Here is a 20,657-nt window from a genome sequence, read left to right as displayed (position 1 = left end):
CCACTCTCCCACCTCACAGAGCAGCTGCAGCCTAGATCTGGAGTTTAGTGAGGGAAGGAACGTTTAATTTCCCCTCTAATTAAACTAATTAATGCAGAGATTCAAACAAGCAGGAACATTATGGTCACAAAAGCTCAGCTACTGCCATGAAGGACCACTTTAGATTTGATATGAAAACCATGAGAAGAGTAAGAAGCAGTACAAACATAAACAAACCAAACTCCACTTTCCATATAGTGACATTCGGAAAACTACAAGTACAATCCAAGAACAGCAGGAGTCACTACAATCAAAGCCTGTTTATCACCACACAGCATCACAACAGCATCCAGCCTTGAATAAAAACAATACATTTTATTTCAAAACTAGTTTACCAAAGTAGAGCTGACACATATTTAGAATACAAATCTGATTTAGGACAGTTTTGGAAGCTGGCGTTCAGCTGCCAAATGTGGATACGTTTAGATTCAGATCTTTGTTGTTATTTTTTAAACAGAAATTGTGATTCAGTTGCAATTTCACACATCTTTATGTAGCTACAAAACAATTTTTTGTAGCTACATAAAGATGTGTGAAATGTTCCTGTTTCATTTAAAATGTAGAAGCTGCTGCATTTAGATAACCTGAATATAGACCACAAACTAAAGTTGTCTAATCCGGACTACTGTTTTTCTTTTTCTTTTTCTTTAAATAATTTCCTCTTTCCTGCCTTCTACAGTCAGGACGAACTTCTTATTCTTCCAATATTTCACTAAATAGATAATGATAATGACCAATTCGTAAGTTACCTGATTATAGCTTTAGCTTGTCTGCCTCCTGTTCCTATTTTCTAGTATTTCTTAAAGCTGCAGTGGGCAGGATTGGAGCAAATATGATTTAAACGGTCACTATATCTTGACAGTAGTGCATGAGACAGGTAATCTGGAAAAAATGATGTGCCTCTGTTTCCTCCGGTATCCTAATGGTATCTGCAAGATTTCACAGACCGGAGGAAAACAACCAGTTAGAGCTGATCTGGAGTCTGGCGTCAATCACTGGCAAAGTCCGATCAAACGGTCAAACTAGGCGGCGCTGATCAAATATGAATCCATATTCTGTTACTGTAATGCCTATTTCTCTCCTCAAATGTTTTCAGAAACATCTTATAGTGTACTGTTTAGCTGTAAAAAGAGAAAGTTTGTGACCCAGCAGCCATGTTGAGATCAGTTGAGGAAATACCATCATCATCATCATCATCACCACCACCATCATCATCATCATCATCATCATCATCATCATCACCACCATCATCATCATCATCATCATCACCACCATCATCATCATCATCATCATCACCACCATCATCATCATCATCATCATGGCCTCCTCTGCAGCATCCAGGATCACATTTGAAACCCTCCACAATAAAAAGCAGTGGGCGTGGTTTATCATACGAGCGCACATTTTGTGTCGACCAATCACAGTCTCCTAACAGAGACGCACCTGAGTAGCTGCCAGAGCGCGAGGCGGTCCGCCTGTATAAAAGAGCCCGGGTCCCACATGTTCTTCATCCAGCATCAGTCTCTGCTCCCAGTCGGACCTACATCTACATCTCTTCTCTTCTCCTCAGAGCCACCACCATGCACCTGAGCGCGCACGAGTCGTGCCATTCCCTGGTGGTGCTCTGCATCCTCCTGAGGAGTTGCCAAACCTTGAAGAACGACGCCACGGAGCTCCTGTTCTCGCAGGTGAGCGCTCCGGTGCCGCCGCCGGAGGTTCAGAGCAACGTGACCCTGAACCGAGCACGGACCGGCGGCCGAGGAGCGGCCGGAGGGGGGCAAGACAGAGACAGAGACAGAGGCGGTGAGGACCTGGAGGATGCTCCACTTTATCTGGGTTTATCATGAGCTCATTATATATGATGTTTGTATTAGAGACCAGAACGAGTGTGATGCACTGACTTTATTGTGCTTTAAGATGCCTTTTTGTATTGTTTACTTTTATTTTCTGATTTTATTTTTAATCTGATGTTATTTGCATGATATCTACCTACTGTCTTTAGGATTTGGCAATGGATTACTATCCAATCTCTTACTTTGTGTAGTTTATGTAGATAGATAGATAGATAGATAGTAACTTTATTGATCCTGAGGGAAATTCAAGTTTCCAGCATCACAGTTCCATAGTGCAAAACATGTTAGTAAAAAAGGCAGTAAAAAAAGTTAGTAGTACAAAGTACAAAATAATATACCAGATATAAAAATACAAGGAGATGAAGAAAACTGTTAAAACTGAATATAGTGCAGAGTAGCAGCTGTGATACACGACTATTAAAAAAGTGAATATAGTGCAGAAGAGACTGTTAAAAGTGGGTATAGTGCATTATTATCTGTCCTGCAGACCGTCCTCCTTTGTCCCCCCCCCTCCCTAGAGAGGTGTTGTACAGTTTGATGGCTCGGGGGCAAAGTGTGTTCCTGTGTGTGGCCCAAGGAGCATGAGTAAGAGATGAGGAAACGGAACTAGCTGTTCCATTTCTAGTTTCCCACCTTTTTTACCTTCTATTTTATCTGATTTTCTTCATTTAAGGGTACATGCAGCCAAAAACTCTTGATGAAGTTCAGGCTTACGAATCAAATTTCCTTTTTTGTCTGTATACCTCAACATCTACATCTCAAAGAGCCAAATAAGGGTACCATTAATCAAGGCACTTAATCCCATCATCATGCCACCATCATTCTTGAAAGAGACCGTAGACGACATCAAGACACTTTCAAATATCATACAGCTACTATTTGCAAAAAGTAGCGTATATCACAAGAATCCTGCAGTTGTAGAATAGGAAATGAATATAAAGGAGTCTATAGCATCACTATAAGGTCACTGTAAGGTTAGGGTAGAGTCTTGCACTGAGATCATACAGGGCTCTGCTGCAGTAGTCGAGACTGTTTATCTGCCCATCACCACAGTGAGCTGAGGCAACAGTCGGTGTGTAACACACACACCTGGTGGCTGTCGTCCAGGCAGCTATACGAGGAGCCGACCGGGTGTCAGTGCAGCTGAATGGAGGTGAACTGGAAGCCTCAGATTGTGACTCTGAGCTCTCCCAGCAGCCGGCCGTGAAGGAGGGGAGGAGAGGAGAGTGAGGGAGTTCATTCATCAAAGTCACAGAGAAGGAGGAGGGGGGGTGTTATTGTCACTGAGCTGTATGGAGCTGTATGAATGGACCTGAGCTTATGTTACAGTGGTGGAGGGGAGAGCAGGGGGACAGTGTTTGTAGCCTGCAGCAGAGTAATACAGACAGTCGCGGCTGCTGCACGGTAAGGGTAATCCTCCTGTTAAATCCCTGCCACACTGATAAAAAGGAAAGTTTTTCCTTTTCACATGCCGTAATTCCTCAGTTTTTTGAAGTAGAAAGGTCAAAATGCTATTGTGCTCCTTCCCCGTGACTTGCCAGAGGCTACGAAAGGGGCTCATAACCAACATAATGTAAAGGGTAAAGGGCTGGCAGTAATCCTTCACTATTATCATGGATTAACCTTTCAATATCACAATGAAGTAATGACATGGAGTTAGTGTGATGTGTAATTTTGTTGTCTCAATTCTTACTGAAAAGGACAAGCTGATTCAAATCTCTCAGAAAACTTAAGAGCTGCAATAATTAGTTCATTAATCAAAATAATCAGCAACTTTTTGGAGCAAATAATTGTTTTAGTCAACATCCTCTTGTTTCAGCTTCTCAAATGTGAGGATTTGCTGCTTTTCGTTTTCATACATGATGATTAGCTGAATATTTCTTGGGGTTTTGGACTGTTGGTCAGACAAAACAAGACATTTGAAGATGTTACCTTGGGCTGTGTGAGCATTTTAACAGGCCTTTTTCCCCTATTCACTAACATTTTATAGACAGAAAATAATCTTTAGTTGAAGCCCTATCCAACATGATTAAGGAATTTTCTCCCATATCCTGTGCAGCTGCCAGATTCTCACATTTCTCATTGTGTCTTTCCACAGAACGAGGCCAAATCGGATGCAGAGAGCTGAGGTCCACTAAGTACATCTCTGACGGCCACTGCACCAGCATCAACCCCATCAAGGAGCTGGTGTGCGCTGGCGAGTGTCTCCCAGCTCAGATGCTTCAGAACTGGATCGGCGGCGCCTACGGCAGGAAGCTCTGGGGTCGCCGGGGCAGCAACCAGGACTGGCGATGTGTCAATGACAAGACCCGCACCCAGCGCATCCAGCTGCAGTGTCAGGACGGCAGCACGAGAACGTACAAAATCACCGTGGTCACCTCCTGCAAGTGCAAGAGGTACTCGAGGCAGCACAACGAATCGGGCAACAAGTTCGAGGAGCCGGCTCTGTCGCCGCCGCAGCTCCTGCACAAGCACAAGTCCAAGAGCAAGAGGAGGCTGGGGAAGAACCGGCTGAGTGAGAACTGGCACGACACTGAACCCTGAGAGCCGGCAGACTCTGAATCCACATAAACCTACAGGAGTTTTGTCTCGGTGATATTGAGACATGACGTCCAGAGCTTGTGGATTATCTCTCAAAGTGACTGGGACTTGATTTAGGTGAAGCTGGTTCCTCACTATGATGGAGAACTCCAGATGGCATGCTAAGGACTTTTTAATACATGTGGTTAAAAGATAATGTGAACAGAACTGGGGCCTTCTGGAGCCCCGAGCCAACACACATTGTCCCACATGTAGCCATGTGCATGCGTTCCTATATATTCATTCCATATACGCAGATGGGGATCCGTAGTTTAGGCACCAATACCAGTAAACAGCAACCATCTCAAACAATCCTGTGTAAATATTTGTACATATATCAAATTCTTACTTGCCTTTTTGAAGTATGGCCATGTGTATAAAATTTTACTATGTAAGATTTATGATGTATGATGTAATATATTTTCTGTGGCAACATATAATATGATCTGTTTTGTTTAAGTGGCGTCAGCATGTGAGTGAAACCAGGAAAAGCTTTGTCATCAATCAGTCTTGTAATAACTTTATATGAAATAAATATCACTTTTTATCACATGTGTTGTTGTCAGTGGAGACTTTAGGTATAATACAACAGTTGACCATGTGTGACACATGCAGGGCAATGTTTCATCTACAGAAGGGTGGGCTAAAACTTTAATCAGGCAATAGTGAAGTCCTAATATTAGCTAATAATAATATTAAGACTTGGTTACAGATGAAAGTTGGAATGAAATGTCACCATTTTTACAAAATAGTTATAGTGAAAAAACATTGGGTTAAAATAATTCATAAATATATATGTGTAGGAAATGATTATAGTTTTTTTTTTATAGAGTGTAATTTGAACTGTGCACTTGTGCATAAGTACAAAAAATAAAAATTTTGGTATGATTTTTACTGCAGGTTTTCTATTTCAAAGGCTAATTCAGTAAGGGGTTCTCGCGAGACTTGCTACTACAACCTGCTTTCTGAAATCACGCGAGAACGGTGGCAACCTGTTGCAGCCTGCAACTGCTGATGCTTCTCCAAAGATGCGTCAAGCACGCGCTTGAATTCAACCGGAAATGAAATAATGTTACCTTCAAATTAAAGTTGAATCTAAACTAAAACAAACTTAACTTATAATAGATACATGATCTGAATATAAAATTATGCTGAGTGCAAAATATGTTTTATTTAATTTTCTCCTGCAGTCATTTCACATTATATTATTTAATCAACCGATATTTGCAAGGTAACAGATTGCATTACCACGTTATCTGGCACAGATTTTATGTTTCAATGGATTTTTGGCAGTCAGAACGGTATAGAAATAGGAACCTATTACATTTTCTATTTTCAGTAGGCTACAATACAGTATGATGAACTGGTAATTTAGTATTTCAAATGTTGTACTATCCTGGAGCTTTCAACCACATCGCACAATCTCCCTGTAGACTTACTTTTTCCTCCACTATCTGACAACTGCAGTTTCTATTCTATAGAGTACAATAATATTGCTTTTGATGCTTACATATTACAACAATTGCATTTATTAAAATAAATTTGCACTGGCATGGAGCTCGACTCTCTGGTGACGGTGGCAGAGGAAAGAACACTCAACAGACTGCTGGCCATACTGGACAACGCCAGCCATCCTCTGCACGCCGTCATCACCAAACAGAGGAGCTCGTTTAGCGGCAGGTTGCTGCTCTCCAAGTGCTCCACAGACAGACTCAGGAAATACTTTGTCCCCCGAGCCATCAAACTGTGAGGATAAAGGAGGACGGTCTGCAGGACTTTCATAGACTAAGCTGCTGGAGTTACCCTGCACTATACTCATTTTTAACAGTCTCTTCTGCACTATATTCACTTTTTTAATAGTCATGTATCACAGCTGTTACTTTGCACTATATTCACTTTTAACAGTTTTCTTTATCTCCTTGTATTTTTATATCTGGTATATATTTTTGTACTTTGCACTACTAACTTTTTTACTGCCTTTTTACTAACGTGTTTTGCACTATGGAACTGTGATGCTGGAAACTTGAATTTCCCTCGGGATCAATAAAGTTACTATCTATCAAGATATCTATCTATCTATCTATTAGATGTTATGGAGGAGGCCTATTTTAATTGTGGAATTACTTTGTAAACCTAAGTAGTTTTTACACCACAAAAGAACTAAGACATTTAAAAACAGTTAACAAGTACTCCACTATACATTCTTAACTATTTCTGCACTTTAAGTGCGTTGTGGTAAAAAAAAAAAAAAAAAAATACCTGACTTGGTTTTATTTTGAAAGAATTCACCGGAAACACACCTTTTACCTGTTCTAGCTTGACAGTGTTGTTTTCCCAGATCTCCATCCACGTTGCCGGTACCTTCCCATCGGCTGGGAATGGACAGTTTAGGGAGTTACCTGCCGTGACCCTTCACCTCTCACCTCCACCTCCACCTGACGGAGGTTTAACCACAACATGCAGAGCGACAGTAGAGACCCAGACAGGCCCGCTCATCCCGGGATTCTCCCATCACAGGAGGCCGGGAAGAGCGAGCAGCATCCGGCGGAGCGCAGCGTGGACTTCCCGGTGTCCGTGGTGCTTCCTGCCGGCGGCAGCGGAGAGAGAACCGGGCTGCAGACACCCAAACAGTTCTGCTCGTTTCTGGGTCGACCGCTCATCAGCTACACTATCCAGGCTTTCGAGAGGTAGGAGGATTAAATGAAATAGGATAAGACTAAAATGTCATAATGTATATTTGTCAACATACCCGCAGGTGAGGTTACAGGTAGGTGACAGGTGAAGTGACAGCTGGAGACAGTCAGGACTTCATCTCCTCTACCGGTCGGTGTGTGTCTGTGCAGTCAATTCAATTCAATTCATACTGTGAAAGTATCGAAACACTCAATCCACAGGGAAAAACACACAGCCCGTTTTCAGAAACTCTGCATTTGAAACAAGCTGTCAGGATTTCTGTCCATTTGTGATGTCACAAATATACAATATTTAGACCCTTTACGCAGTTTTAAACGTAAACATTCTAAATGTGTCCCCAGTTTATTTCCTGTTGCAGTGTATGTGAATGTTATCAGCTGATAGGAAGTACACATGGACCCAAGCTGTTGCCTAGCAACACAATTCTGTTGCAATTCTGTTGCAATTGTGTCAAAATGCGCTAAAACGGAGCGTTTCAGACAGTGGGTAAATACAGGCATATTCAGGCTGACAGTATGAGCAACAATAAAGTTTTTTTTTTAGCATTACAGCATGTAAACATGTTCTAGTAGAAACACATAATACAAGTATGAACCTGAAAATGAGCATGATATGGAACCTTTAATAAACAGAAAATTAATTCTCTGTTATGATAATCGTTTAGTCATTTATCATGCAAAACATGTCATGGTTCCAGCTTCTCAAATGTGAGGATTTGCTGCCTTTCCTTTTAATTAGTTTCATAGTTTTCATTTATTTTGTAATAGTTTTGAGGATTATGATAATATTATTTTGTCATAGTGTTTATACCTATAGGCTACCTGTTAAGGTATTGCACTTGGTTGTACACGTGAAAAGTGACAGAAGTTGTTGAAGAAAAAAAGAGAGTTTGAGAGAAGTTCAAATCCAGCCTGCTTCCTCTCCTCTGCACTGCTTATGGAAAGTTACAAAACATCAGAAATGTGCTGGGGGAAGAGGTTCCAGACGCTGTTCAATGATCCGCCATGCACTTCAACTGAAGCATATTGATGATAACTCTGAAAAATTCACAGTACTACTGCCAATAGTGTTCTGAGGGACTTTTTCTCGGGTAGAAAGTAGTTCCAAAACCTGTCCACAGTGTGTTCTGTGGATTATCAAGAGTCATTTGCTTCTTCAAAGACACGTTGCTGTTTTTTTTTATGTAATTCTGTGAGCACCACAGACAACATTTCTTTCACCTCCATTGTCTTGAGGTGGAGATACCAGTGTAGAATAATAGAGAATTAAGTAACTTTACATCACAATATCAATACATCAATGAAAATCAAGCTTTCTTACTTTTCCTAAATTTTGAGTCTTTCTTCCATCACTGGAGGACGGACAGATTTCCGGTTCCATAACAGTGAAGAGAAGGTGGATGTTTACACTCTGCAGTGATCACTGCCTGACCCTCATTACAACAGTACAATAACAACCGGTGTTTATAATCAGCTGTGTCTCCTCTTAGCTTGTTGTAAGTGTTTACTTGTTGTCAGGAAATGAATGCAGCAGCATCCTGGGACTAGAGAGCGGGACGGAGATGCTGCCTGTGTGGGCTCCGGTGATTGCAGAGAGGTCGGAGGTCATCAGTGTCATTGCTGAATTTGAAAGTGTTTCAGTCAGATCCACAATCATAAGTCGGGTTACATGGTCTTGAAATGTGTTCCAGATGCATTATCATATCGGGGGAACTTATTTTACACAATTTTGATATCCGTATCACTTTTTTAAAAAACAATTGTTTTCCAATGCCGGATAGATTAGTCGATTATTATTATTCAACAACAATTTTGATAATTTGTTCATCGTTAAAGTCATTTATTAAAGGAATAGTTCAATTTTAATCAATATTGATCCCTCTCTCATGTCCGTATGCTAAATATGACGCCAAAGCCAGAAGTGAGTTACCTCAGCTTAGAAGAAAGACTGGAAGCAGAGGGAAACAGCGAGCAACACCACAACTGGTCGTTTTAACACTATTTGTATTGTACATTTACTGGTTTTATCTTCTCAACTGTGAGAATTTTCTGCTTTTTGCTGTTTTATGTCTGTGTAAATCAGATTTAATTGGGTTTAGACTGTTGGTTGGCCAATACAAGCGTTTCGAAGACGTCACCTTGGGCTCTGGGAACTTTAAACAAGCATTTTCCAACATTCCCCAGATAAAATAAGCAGAAAATAATCAATAGATTAGTTGCAGCCCTGATTCTCTGGGTGGGTGTTATGCTCTGCCTATCCTCCCTGGTCTTTCTGACTTCTCACCTGACAAAACAGACGTTGCTGAGCGGCCGGTGTGTTCTTGCAGGGTGTCATGGATCCAGAGCATTGTGGTCGTCGTTGCCAAAGAAAACATGGACCTGATGACGGACATCGTCCAGCGCTTCCAGCACAGGAAGGTTCGAGCGGTGCCAGGCGGCTCGACTCGTCACAGGTCGATATTTAATGGAGTCCTGGCTCTGGGCGAGGGGGAGGAGGAGGAGGAGGAGAGGCCGGCGGCGGACAGACCGAAGGTGGTCATCATCCACGATGCCGTGCGGCCTTTTGTGGAGGAGGACTTTCTGTACAAGATAGCCATGGCTGCCAAGGAACAAGGGGTCAGTATGATAAAAGCTGAACGGAAATCACTCCAACATGTTACATCTGCTGCTTTTTCTCATCCACATCAAGGGTGCTTTCTTTCTTGTTTATATGGTTAAGATCTTTGGTACCAAATACTTGAGAAAGGAAACAATTTATTAGTTCAGCGATCAACTATTCTGATAATTGATTAATCATTTGAATAATTTTTCAAGCAAAAATGCCAAGTATTCTCTGGTTCCAGCTCCTCAAATGTGAGGAATTGCTGCAATTTTGTTTTGTATGAGACCGAAGTTAACAATTATTTTCATTATTGATTATTTCTAATTGTGTGTATAAAACATCAGAAAATAGTAAAAATTGCCCATCCCAGTTTCCCAATCTCCAAGGGGACGGCCTCAAATGTCTAATTTTGTCCAGCTGACAGTCTAAAACCCGTAGACTGTACATAAAGATGGACGACGCGTCTCCTCTTCCTCCCACTGTACAGAAGTGAAGCCAAAATATCTCGGATACGGGAGCTTTCATCTTAAGATTTGAGATCATTTGGAGCCAGAGTCTGTAAAAAAGTGATTGGCAGTGGAGTCGCGATATCGAGGTCACACGCCTAAACCAATCACAAGCCGAGCACGGCCGCAGCTTGTCAGCGAGAGAGGCTCAGCTGTCAATCATGACGTCTCACCCCCTTTTTATAGCATCAAGTAACTAATTAAAACCAAATTTATCAGAAAAATTAACCTTTGAACAAACATCTGCGTGATAAGAACGACCTAAAATGACAGGAACCATCTTTGGGAAACATTTATTTGACGTGTACTTCGACTTTATAGTTTGGCCCATGTCACATCCACTAACATGGATGGGGCGGGCTTTATGACCTTTACTGCAGCCAGCCACCAGGGGGGGGTCCAGATGTTTTTGCTTCACTTTTGGGAAGCTATCATGTTGTCCATCTTTATATACAGTCTATGCTAAAACCCCAAACCATTAAATTTACTACAAAGTAAGACAAGTAAAAGCAGTAAACTTTCACATCTAAGAAGCTAAAACTATCAAATGTTTGGCATTTCTTTCTTGCAAAATGACATGAAATCACAAGATTAATTGTTTATCAAAATAGTTGACAATGATTTTTGCTGTCGATCGAATAATAGTTGCTGCTGTTGTGGCCAATAAAAACAATTTGAAGACGTCACCTTGGACTCTTGGAAACTGGGATGTACATTTTTCACTGTTCTCAGATGTTTTATAAACCAAACAGATTAATCGCTAATGAAAATAATCGTTAGTTGCAGCCCTAAAACACATGTTCAATGGAAGCCCACATCTTCTACTTGTCAACTCGTGACTGAGATGTTTAACCTTGCGGATATCTGGAGGATATTGAATAATTTTTTTATAAAGCTGAAAGAAATCAGTGGAAATGGATCCTTTGCTCACTACAAACATTCAATTTCTGCATTGAGGAAGCGTAGTAAATGTCATAACTTGGAAATTATCATAATTAAACGTATCTCCAAAGCGCCCATTTGTAAATATGACTTGAAGATGTGTAACCTCTATGGATTGTCAGTGTTTCCAGTAGGATATGAAGGCAGGATGTCTCTATTTCCAACAGAGCAGCAGTTCAGAGACAGATCGTAATTCCTCTACAAATAGAGGAAACAACCCCAAAATGCCAGTAGTTCTTCAAGCTTTGGAAAGTGCCGCACATTTAATTAAATCTCGCCTCTAGCTCATTCTTAATTTCTATAACCAGAGAAGGTCAATTACAACCCACAGTGTAAACAAATCCATCATGATCAGCTGCAGTTACAGGACTCAAACCTTTCACCTGGTGGGATGACGGGATACCAGAAGCGACTTTTGTTTGTGCGTCCCTGTGCTTCGTTTTTCAGCGTGCGGTGTGAACATAAACAAACCAGCCACTAAAAATACAACAAAGTCAAGTTTTCCAGTCGGGTCCAGACCGAAGAAGACAAACAGTTCTTGTAATCTTGTGGTCTTTCCATTTTTTTTCAGAAACTGTTTATCAGATTGACAGATGCATCGCTCCCGGTGGTAGCGTTTATTCCATCAGTGATAAATGGAAAACATTTGGGACGAAGTCACGGCCGCTGTGACGAACACACTCGCAGATTAGTCTCATAATGATTCATGGCTGAGAGACTCTTGTTGAATGCAGGTCACACAGGTTGTGAAGAAAGCAAGAGCTCCCCAACATGAGGCCGACGTTTATGGTGTGTTTCTGAGTGTGTGCTTTGTGACGAACTTTCACAGCAGGCGGTCTGGTCTTCATTATCCTGCCAGTGTCCACGCTCATGGCAGAGCGCCTGTCTCCACCGAAAAGCAGCAGATTAATTCTGATTTCAACAGCATGTGTAACACGCATAACACATGTTTGCTTTCCTTTCATTCGCGAGACGTTCCTCTCGCACACACTCCTGGAAACTGCCTTCAATCATGCTATAGCAGTGAGATGAAAATATTATCTCAGAAATGTTGATTATTTAGAATTTCCAAGAAGTACAAGCGGTGCGTGCTCCAGCTGTGCTGGTTAAGATGGATTTATTGTTACTGTGTAATATGGCTGCTGACTGAAATTATGATCAGGGAAATATTCTCTCTTTGAAATATGCAGTTATGGCTGAACAGCTATCAAGAAAGAAAATATCTCAACTCAAGGTCCACTTAGTAGCTGTTTCTAGCTTTACACAGCATCTCATGATCCTTATTTGTGTTTCATGATTAGTACCAGCCGCGAGCGTGTGGCTGGTTTTGTTTTCATCTTGTGAGTGTGTGTGTGTGTCATCATTGCAGAATGGGGTCCTGGAGACACCTCTTATAGCGGGAACTACCGCAGAAGAGGTTTTGAGTACTTTGCCAGGTGGTTATATTTCTGTCTGTCTGAGGACAGATTTGATCAACGCGATAGTTTGAAGATGGGCATGGTCCAAGCAAGGGAGCCGGAAGTATGGGGGTAGGAAGTGGGGGAAGGGGCCGTTGGCGCCTTCAAAGCAAGTGACAGGAATAAATGGAAACGTCCAACAAAAGTTCAGTCGTGCTGTGCAGCGCTCCATCGCTCGCTGCCATTTAGGACACTCCAATAGAAAACAATGCAATCAAACTGATTTTGTCGCTAACGCTCACTCGTGCCGCTTTCAGTTAGGACGCAGACACCGTAATCTCACATAGTCTCATTCTCAAGTGAGACCTGATGGAACTTGGTGGCCACACGGGGCCATCTACAGGGGATGTTTGGTGGCCAATCGGGCCATGATACTGTGATAAAAGTTCCTTCCATCCATTATCTGTAACTGCTTATCCAATTCAGGGTTGTGGGGGGGGGGCTGGAGCTGATCCCAGCTGACATTGGGCGAAGGCGGGGTACACCCTGGACAGGTAGCCAGACTATCACAAGGCTGACACATAGAGACAGACAACCATTCACGCTCACATTCACACCTACGGGACATTTAGAGTCAACAATTAACATAACCTGCATGTCTTTGGACTGTGGGAGAAAACCCACGCTAACACGGGGAGAACATGCAAAATCCACACAAAAGGGCCCTGTGATAAAAATTGTTAATCATGATTTATTCTTCCAAAAAACACTGCAGATTTGACATCTTATGTCAACACTTTGATTGAATAAATGTTTTGCATTTTTAACTAAACTCTGTAACAAAAACTATTAGAAACAGCTAAGATGAAGGAATTTTTGGCCGTCACAGTTTGTTTACTGTCAAACTTTATTAAGAATATTGTGAAAAACAACAACACAAGTTAGTTAATCAAACTGTGAGCTGATGGTATCATTACACCCCCAAGCGCCAAGACAGCAAATATGTTTTTGAAAATGCTAAAATAATGATGTATGATTTCATGTTTTGCTTCTTTTGAAGGGACTCATTTCACCCTTTACAGAGCTTATCTAAAGGTATGATATCTCTTTATTATTGTATTCAAAGCAAGTGCTAAAAACTCCTTTTGTTTCACACAGGCCGCAGGAGCTATCCGACCTCTCGTTTCCACGGTGATAGCCACCACATCAGAGGGCTACCTGGATTATTCTCTGGAGCGAGCCAAGTACCGAGCCAGCGAGATGCCTCAGGGATTCACATATGATGTCATCTATCAGGCCTATCAGAGGGTACGGTCTGTTGTTTCACTCACCTTTAACACACAAGCGGGCGTTCCTATGTTGTGGGTATGAGGGTGATAATGATAACAATCAGTGCATATAAGAATAAGAAAGAAAAGAAACACAAGGACGACATAATCTTTGATGGCGGGACATTTAAAATGTCTAGATTTTTGCAGCTTAAAGGAATACTTCACCATCAAAATGACCATTTGTATATCAATTACTCACCGCTTGTTACCTTGAATTGTTCAAGAAAAGTTTGTTTTTCTTGCTTGCCTCCATGGTGAATGGAGAATCAGAAAATCCTTGATGAATTGAAGTAAATGGAGGCCAGGTTTAACAACAGCAAAACTATATCAAAACATCCATTTACAAACTCTCACACAACTTGTGCAGTATAATTCAAGTCTCATTTATCTGGTCGTATGAAAGTCAAGTCAATTTAATTTGTATAGCCCAATATTACAAATCACAATTTGCCTCAGGGGGCTTTACAGTTTGTACAGGATACGACACCCTCTGTCTTTTACATCACAACCCTCGCATCGGATGACGCAAAACGTAACCAAAAAAAAAACCTTTAACAGGGAAAAAATTGAAGAAATCTCAGGAAGAGCAACTGAGGAGGGAACGCACATGCATTTTTGCCAAAATCATACTTTTTAAAACACTTCCTCCACTACCGTCTCATGCTTGCAATGGTGCGCTGCGAGTCTGTGCGAGTCCACACGAGTAATTAGTAGTAGTTACCATCAATTCCACTGTTTTCTTTGTACTGTTAATACCACAGATCTTAAAGTGATCCAGGGGAAAAGTACAGTAGTCGCATTAATGCTTTTATCCTTATCATTTATTATTCTATTCTTTGTTATACAGAAGGGATACAGGGCGTCCGCATGGCCAAAGTGACGTCACACCATCAGACATGGCTCTTTGCGGTGGTTCCGTGCGGCAGGTTGTCGCCCGTCCGTGCACATTCAATTTTTTCTAACTACGCAGTAACGGATGAGCGGACAAAACTTTGAGGAGCTTTGAGAATGTTTGACGCGAGGAGAAACCCACTCGGAGTATAAAAGATCCAAACGTTTTCTCGTCCAGAATTTTTTCCAAAGTTGATTTCTACAACACATAATATCACAGGATGGACAGATCAAGTCCTGCAGGCGTGTGTCTTTTACTCCTGGTGTCGAATAATTGCACAAAAAAGTTCAGCAAGCAAATCTTATGAAATGACAGTCAGGTGGAGATTTATCCTCTAAAAATTACACCACTTAGATGACAAAGGACTTTATGGTGCTCATACATCATAACAGGCCTCTACAGTCCTTCATTGTTCAGCTGATGTGCCAGAACCTGCAGGGTTTCACTGTGAAGAGCTTGTGGCGTGGATGCTATCATTTTCACTTGGCCTCTGCTGCGTCTGGGAAAGAAATGACACAGTAATATATTCTGCCACACTGCAGCAGATTAGTCTGTGGAACAAATGTGAACAAAGGCTCAGTTGGAAAAATGGTGAAAGAGCACTGAAATTGCATGGCACATTTAGGTGGAGTCGGATTAATAGCCTCTGCAGTTGAGTGCGTTTTAATATGTGTACCTGAAAAATGGAAAGAATTTATCTGCTGACGTAAACCGTAAATGTGTGGATTCTTCTCTGAAAGCAGGGGCTTATTGCTGAGACTTGGCAGGCTTAAGCAAGCCAATTTAATGTGAAACTCGAGTTGCAGAAGTTGACCTTATTTATTTGAGTTTGCTATTTCAACCGTGACTCCATTAGATGGTTCGTCCGATAGCCACGTTTTTTTAAAGGACGCAGCAAACTTTGAGCTAAGAGCTAAAGTATGCCTCCAATTGGAGCCCCATTTGTCTGCAGTTATTTTCACTCCTGGCACGTATGGATCTTCAGATTGCTTTGAGAGCCCCGTTGGCTTTGGCGTTGTCCTTTTGAGAAAATGAGCTTACATTTATGCCGCGGTGTCAAGGCCAGTCAAGTCAGACAAACCGGGGAGGTCGCTGGAGAAAGAGAAGGTTGGGGGGGACGACCCTCTCCCCTCCCGTTGTTGTCCTCCTCTTCAACCTTTCAAAAGATAGGGAAAGTGTCAGGTTAGGACTGTAGGACATGCTCATGAAGAGCTGCACATTTGTAGCTTGACATCCATTGAGAGTAAAAGAACTTAGTGCTGAAAAGACAAAGGGGGAGACACTTTATCCAGTTCCCCAGTGAAAGCTTTTGTACCGGGAGAAAATGCTAAAGGTTAAATTACCTCAAGTCCGAGAGCGTCTTTCTGCTGTGCTTTCTCTCTTCAGTTCCAGGGTCCATGGAATAAAAGACCCCTCTCTTTTATAGCTTGATAAAATATTACCCAGGTATATTCTCAGGTAGCACGGATTTGTCTTTGTAGTCCTGACTGTCTTTTAAACCGAATGAGCTCATCGCCTCAATCCAAACCATGTGATCTACACAAACTGAGCTTTCCCAGCCGTGAGTCAAAGCACAAAAGAAATGTTCATTGGTACAATAAAGTGTATGAACTAATCTTAATTAAACACTAATCTTAATCAAGATTACTTTGTATACTTTATGGTGAACATAGCAGCTAAATACATTACCAGATAATTCCTTTAGGAGTTTGTGGAGACCAAAGACAGAGTTAGGAGAGTGAATATTGGACCAAGGTTATTATCGTGAACTAAAACTGAAACTAAAACGAAAATAAGCAGTGAAAAATATTGTTATAAACTGAAACTAAATAAAAACAATATCCTTTAAGAAAAACTAAACTGAAATGATATTGCCTGGTTATAAATATAATATAAATATAAATAAAAATGAACATAAATTCATTTCCGTTTTAGCTTTTTAGCTATAATATATCACGACCTAAAAAATGAGACGCCATGAATTTCCGTCAACTCTCGTGACGTTGAACCACAGAAACTGAACGGACTTGACATTCCAGGAGATGGTGCTATGCTGCAATTGCTTCACAGTTTACCCCTGTTGTTTTCACATACAAGTCTTGTGGAATTAAATAACAAAAACAGGATTTAAATATTGTAGTGGATCACATGCCATTCAACCGAGCTATTCAGCTCAGGTTTAATATTAACCAACTGGAGTCAGAATGAACGTTTGGTAGTGAACTCAAGTTGATTCCCAAATCAAAAGATTTAAACATTATGGCCACTCCTAAACAGTTCTCCAACTTTGTATTTTTTATGTTTACGTAGCTACATACTGCTGAGACATTATACCTGGCTCTAACAAAACAAACTAAAACTACTGTGAAATTAAAACTAAACCATTCTGAAAAACTGTAACTAAACTAAAACTAGCAAATGCACTCTGAAAACTAATTAAAACTAAACTAAAATTACATTTAAAAGTCTGAACTAAAATAAAATAAAAACTAATTGAAAATTAAAAACTATTACAACCTTGTATTAGACTTGCATATAGCCAACTGTTTACTAATATATAGGTGAGAATATGTCAATGTTGTGTTCTTCACCTGCAAAAAAAACAATGAATTCAGCTTTAAGTAAAATCATTCATCATTAACATTAATAACATGATTTAGATCAGGAAATTGTTAAACAAAGAATAAGTAAACCAAATTAAAAATCTCACAAGCAGTTAATAAACAGTATTGTGCTACAGATGGATTTTAGTCGGTAATAATAAATATCGGTAACAGGAATTTGCATTTCAATTTTGAGTTTTTATTATCTCAAGGCCTGAAAACAACCCAATTAAATCCAAATTTTAATAACTTTCATATGGGATATTGTACCCAGCAAAAACAAGGGTAGACATTACTGTGCACAACTTTTAAAATTGGGGTTTGGACTCCAGCATTAACATGCACATCCAGATTCGCCCTCACCTGAATAAATTCAGTTAGACCTTTGAATTCTCTCGGGTCACAAAAAGATTTTTCATACCTTTTTATATTAATTTTTTCCTCTCCGAAGTGACATTCAGCTGATTAGGACAGACCTGCCCTTCCTCCCTTTCGTTGCATTTGCAGCCACGCATGTTTTTGTGTAACAGGTCACACATTTGTTTAAGCTGTTAGTCCATAAATGCAACACATTTGCATGTGTAGCATTTCCTTCCAATGAAATATACTAGAACCACATGTTCATACCTACTAATGAGCCTTGGGACTGTTGCTTGAAAAACGAGGGAAAATCAAGTACTGGAACAAACAATGTCACATCTCTGCTGTCGAAAAGGGGCAGTAAAGGAAAATACCCTTTTATGAGTTACTGCTTTTATGATAAAATTAGTTACTATACTTTATGTTTGGAAATGTTTTTTGGTCATCCAACACAAATAAATTCCTGTGGGTAACACTGTTAAAGCGTTTAGATGGAGAGTTTTCGAATGTTCACCATCATCACCGCCAGGCTCTGAGATAAAGGTTTGCCATTTCTTGCATTTGCAGGAACAACCATCTGTGTAGCATCCACAGATATACAAGAAAGCACATCTTGTAGAACAACGTGGAAATATGTCTTTTAACCTGATGAAACCAAATTCAGAGAGATAAGAGTGTTACAAGCCAACGGTCCATCAGCCAAAGAAAATAGTATCTTCTGAAGTGTATGCTGAAAAATGTGGTGACGGCAGCATCACGTTATGAGCCTGTTTCTCTTCTGTTCAAACACCAGCTCTGATCACGAAACAGACAGTCTATGAAAGGCGGTCAGATGTATATGGTGAAATATGTGCAGAAAGTTCAAGTTGAAGAAAAATGTAATCTCTCAAAGTGACGACAATATGATGCACAGAACCAAATGATCTCAGGAATGTCTGGACAAAAGAAGAGCCTTCTCGAACAAGTGGTGAATCAGAGAGTATACAGCAGGTCATATTGTTCAGAGTCTCAACTCTTCTGAAAAGAACAATGTGAGGCATTAAATGCAGAAGTACTGAGTAGACTTGGACCTTTCCAAGCATGCTTCATGCTGGTAATGAAACAAAAGGTCTAGTTTTGGCCAATTGGAGATGGGGCCTAAGGATGGCGATGTTGGTTGTGTGATTGGTCCATTGAAGGCTTTGGTGCAGAGTAAGATATCTCAGCAACCATTGGCCAGATTGCCATGAAATTCATTCATTCATTCATTATTTATAACCGCTTATCCTCTTCAGGGTCGCGAGGGGGCTGGAACCAATCCCAGCTAACATTGGGCGAAGGAAGTGAAACCTATGATCAGAATAGTCGTTCTTATTACTCTTACTCACATTGGGCTCACTTCTATAGAGAATTAAATAGTGAAAATAAACTATTCCCCATTTTTCTGAGGACCTCCTGGATCTCCCTTAAGGACCCCTCGGGGTTCCCGGACCCCTGGTTGAGAACCATTACTGTAGACTATAAGTCTTGTTGATATTTTGCTCAATCTGGCCTTACACCATTTTTAAATAAAGTGTATGTGATGGACTGTCCAGTCTAATAACAGTAAAATCGAGAAAATGTCCAAGTATGTGTACAATTTTGACATCTATTCTTAAATACACAGTGTACTATAGATTTTCACTACATATATATGTCAGTGAGTTTGCATATGTAACCGGGCATCCAGTTGGTTGCGGCCACTGGTGCGGTTCCAACACTGCAGTGGAACAACATAGTGTACCACAGTTCCACTTAGTGTGATGGAAATATATTGTTGTCAACAGTTGTCCACAGCCTCTCCTCTCTGTTGTGTCCCCTTCTGCAGTGCAGTGAGTCAGACTTTGAGTTTGGCACCGAGTGTCTCCATCTGGCTCTGCAGTACTGTGGCACCAATGCCAAGCTCATCCAGGGTCCGCCAATGCTGTGGAAGGTGAGCTCGCCAGGGGCCTGGTTTGGGTTGGGGATTGTGGATTTGGTGACATTTTGGCTAGCACACAGCTGTGTGCCCGCTGCTGATTTATCATATGGGCACAAACAAAGCTCGTGAATTGAAAGTGAGGTTCTGCTGGCAGAAGAGGAAGCACTAATATATTGAATGTGACATCCAGGATTAGCATGCAGAAATTAGTTTAAATGTAAATGTTCTGTATTTAACTCTGTATCAGATCATGTAACTTTCTGGCTTAACAGTTAGTTCACCCAAATTACAAAAAGACATTTTTCTAGTTAGACGTAGTGTTATCTAGCCGTGATGATAGTTTTTGGTTTTATAAGCTGAGACTTTGAGATTTCTGCCTCCACTCCAATATAATGGGCATAATTTTGTTTGTGATGCTTAAAGCGTTGTAGACATTTGAGGAGATCGACATTTGATTAACAAATGAAGAGCAACATGTCTTTCCAGAAACAATCCCCCGGTTACTCTGGATAACTCAGAGTGGTGGTTCCCAACCTTTTGCTTGCGATAAATACAAAGCCATGACCGCACGCCACAGGTTTCGTGTTTATGAGTTGCAAGCAGCACAATTGAAGATTGATTTTTCCCTTTTTAGAGCCCTTTTCGACCTAATAGTTCCAGGATCTATGGAGCCACAGGAACTGAATCAGGAACTAAACTTAGCAACGATGAAGGTTAGCCAAATTTGTCCGATAATTGATTAAAAACGACGGCTGTGTTTCAGATGCAATTTTCACATACAGGGAAAAACAAGAACATGTCATGTGTTGTTCTTTCAGCACTCCAAACCTAGCTGAGATAGTGGGATAGTGGAAATTACTACCCGGAGAGCATGGACTTTTTTTGGCACCAGTAACGTTGACAGAGGAACTCAAGACCTC

At 40.9% G+C, this 20,657-nt stretch overlaps 2 protein-coding genes and 1 long non-coding RNA gene across 7 annotated transcripts in view; 2 read left to right on the top strand and 1 right to left on the bottom strand.

Moving 5' to 3' along the window:
- The first annotated feature begins 1,344 nt into the window (after positions 1 to 1,344).
- Positions 1,345 to 5,023, top strand: sostdc1a (sclerostin domain containing 1a). The gene is made up of 2 exons (XM_074652930.1): positions 1,345 to 1,842; positions 3,991 to 5,023. The coding sequence occupies exons 1-2, from the start codon at positions 1,620 to 1,622 to the stop codon at positions 4,434 to 4,436; spliced, it is 669 nt and encodes a 222-aa protein (XP_074509031.1). The 5' UTR covers positions 1,345 to 1,619; the 3' UTR covers positions 4,437 to 5,023.
- Positions 5,024 to 6,768: 1,745 nt separating this feature from the next.
- crppa (CDP-L-ribitol pyrophosphorylase A) overlaps positions 6,769 to 20,657 on the top strand; it is a 68,169-nt gene continuing 54,280 nt past the window's right edge. For 3 of the 5 annotated variants that reach the window (XM_074652921.1, XM_074652920.1, XM_074652919.1), the window contains exons 1-4: positions 6,770 to 7,159; positions 9,493 to 9,781; positions 13,771 to 13,920; positions 19,645 to 19,749. In XM_074652921.1, the coding sequence (XP_074509022.1) occupies positions 6,930 to 7,159; positions 9,493 to 9,781; positions 13,771 to 13,920; positions 19,645 to 19,749 (774 nt within the window). In that variant the 5' untranslated portion in view covers positions 6,770 to 6,929. Of the gene's footprint in view, positions 7,160 to 9,492; positions 9,782 to 13,770; positions 13,921 to 19,644; positions 19,750 to 20,657 lie in introns of all 5 variants that reach the window. The other 2 variants (XM_074652922.1, XM_074652918.1) reach the window with 2 other exon arrangements.
- On the bottom strand, positions 15,138 to 16,544 carry LOC141778241 (uncharacterized). Its single transcript, XR_012596018.1, has 3 exons — positions 16,179 to 16,544; positions 15,877 to 15,991; positions 15,138 to 15,334 (listed from the first exon to the last, which is right to left on the bottom strand). It is a non-coding gene; the product is annotated as an uncharacterized LOC141778241 (long non-coding RNA).

The sequence above is a fragment of the Sebastes fasciatus genome, chromosome 12, assembly GCF_043250625.1.
Source record: "Sebastes fasciatus isolate fSebFas1 chromosome 12, fSebFas1.pri, whole genome shotgun sequence".
Taxonomy (NCBI): Eukaryota; Metazoa; Chordata; class Actinopteri; order Perciformes; family Sebastidae; genus Sebastes; species Sebastes fasciatus.
Note: the sequence above shows the minus strand (reverse complement) of the source record. Positions and strands in the feature narration are given on the sequence as shown.

Coding starts and splice junctions, on each gene's coding strand:
- sostdc1a (XM_074652930.1), top strand. CDS start 1,620: ATGCACCTGAGCGCGCACGAGTCGTGCCATTCCCTGGTGGTGCTCTGC. Junction 1,843..3,990: donor CAGAGACAGAGACAGAGGCG/GTGAGGACCTGG, acceptor GTCTTTCCACAG/AACGAGGCCAAATCGGATGC.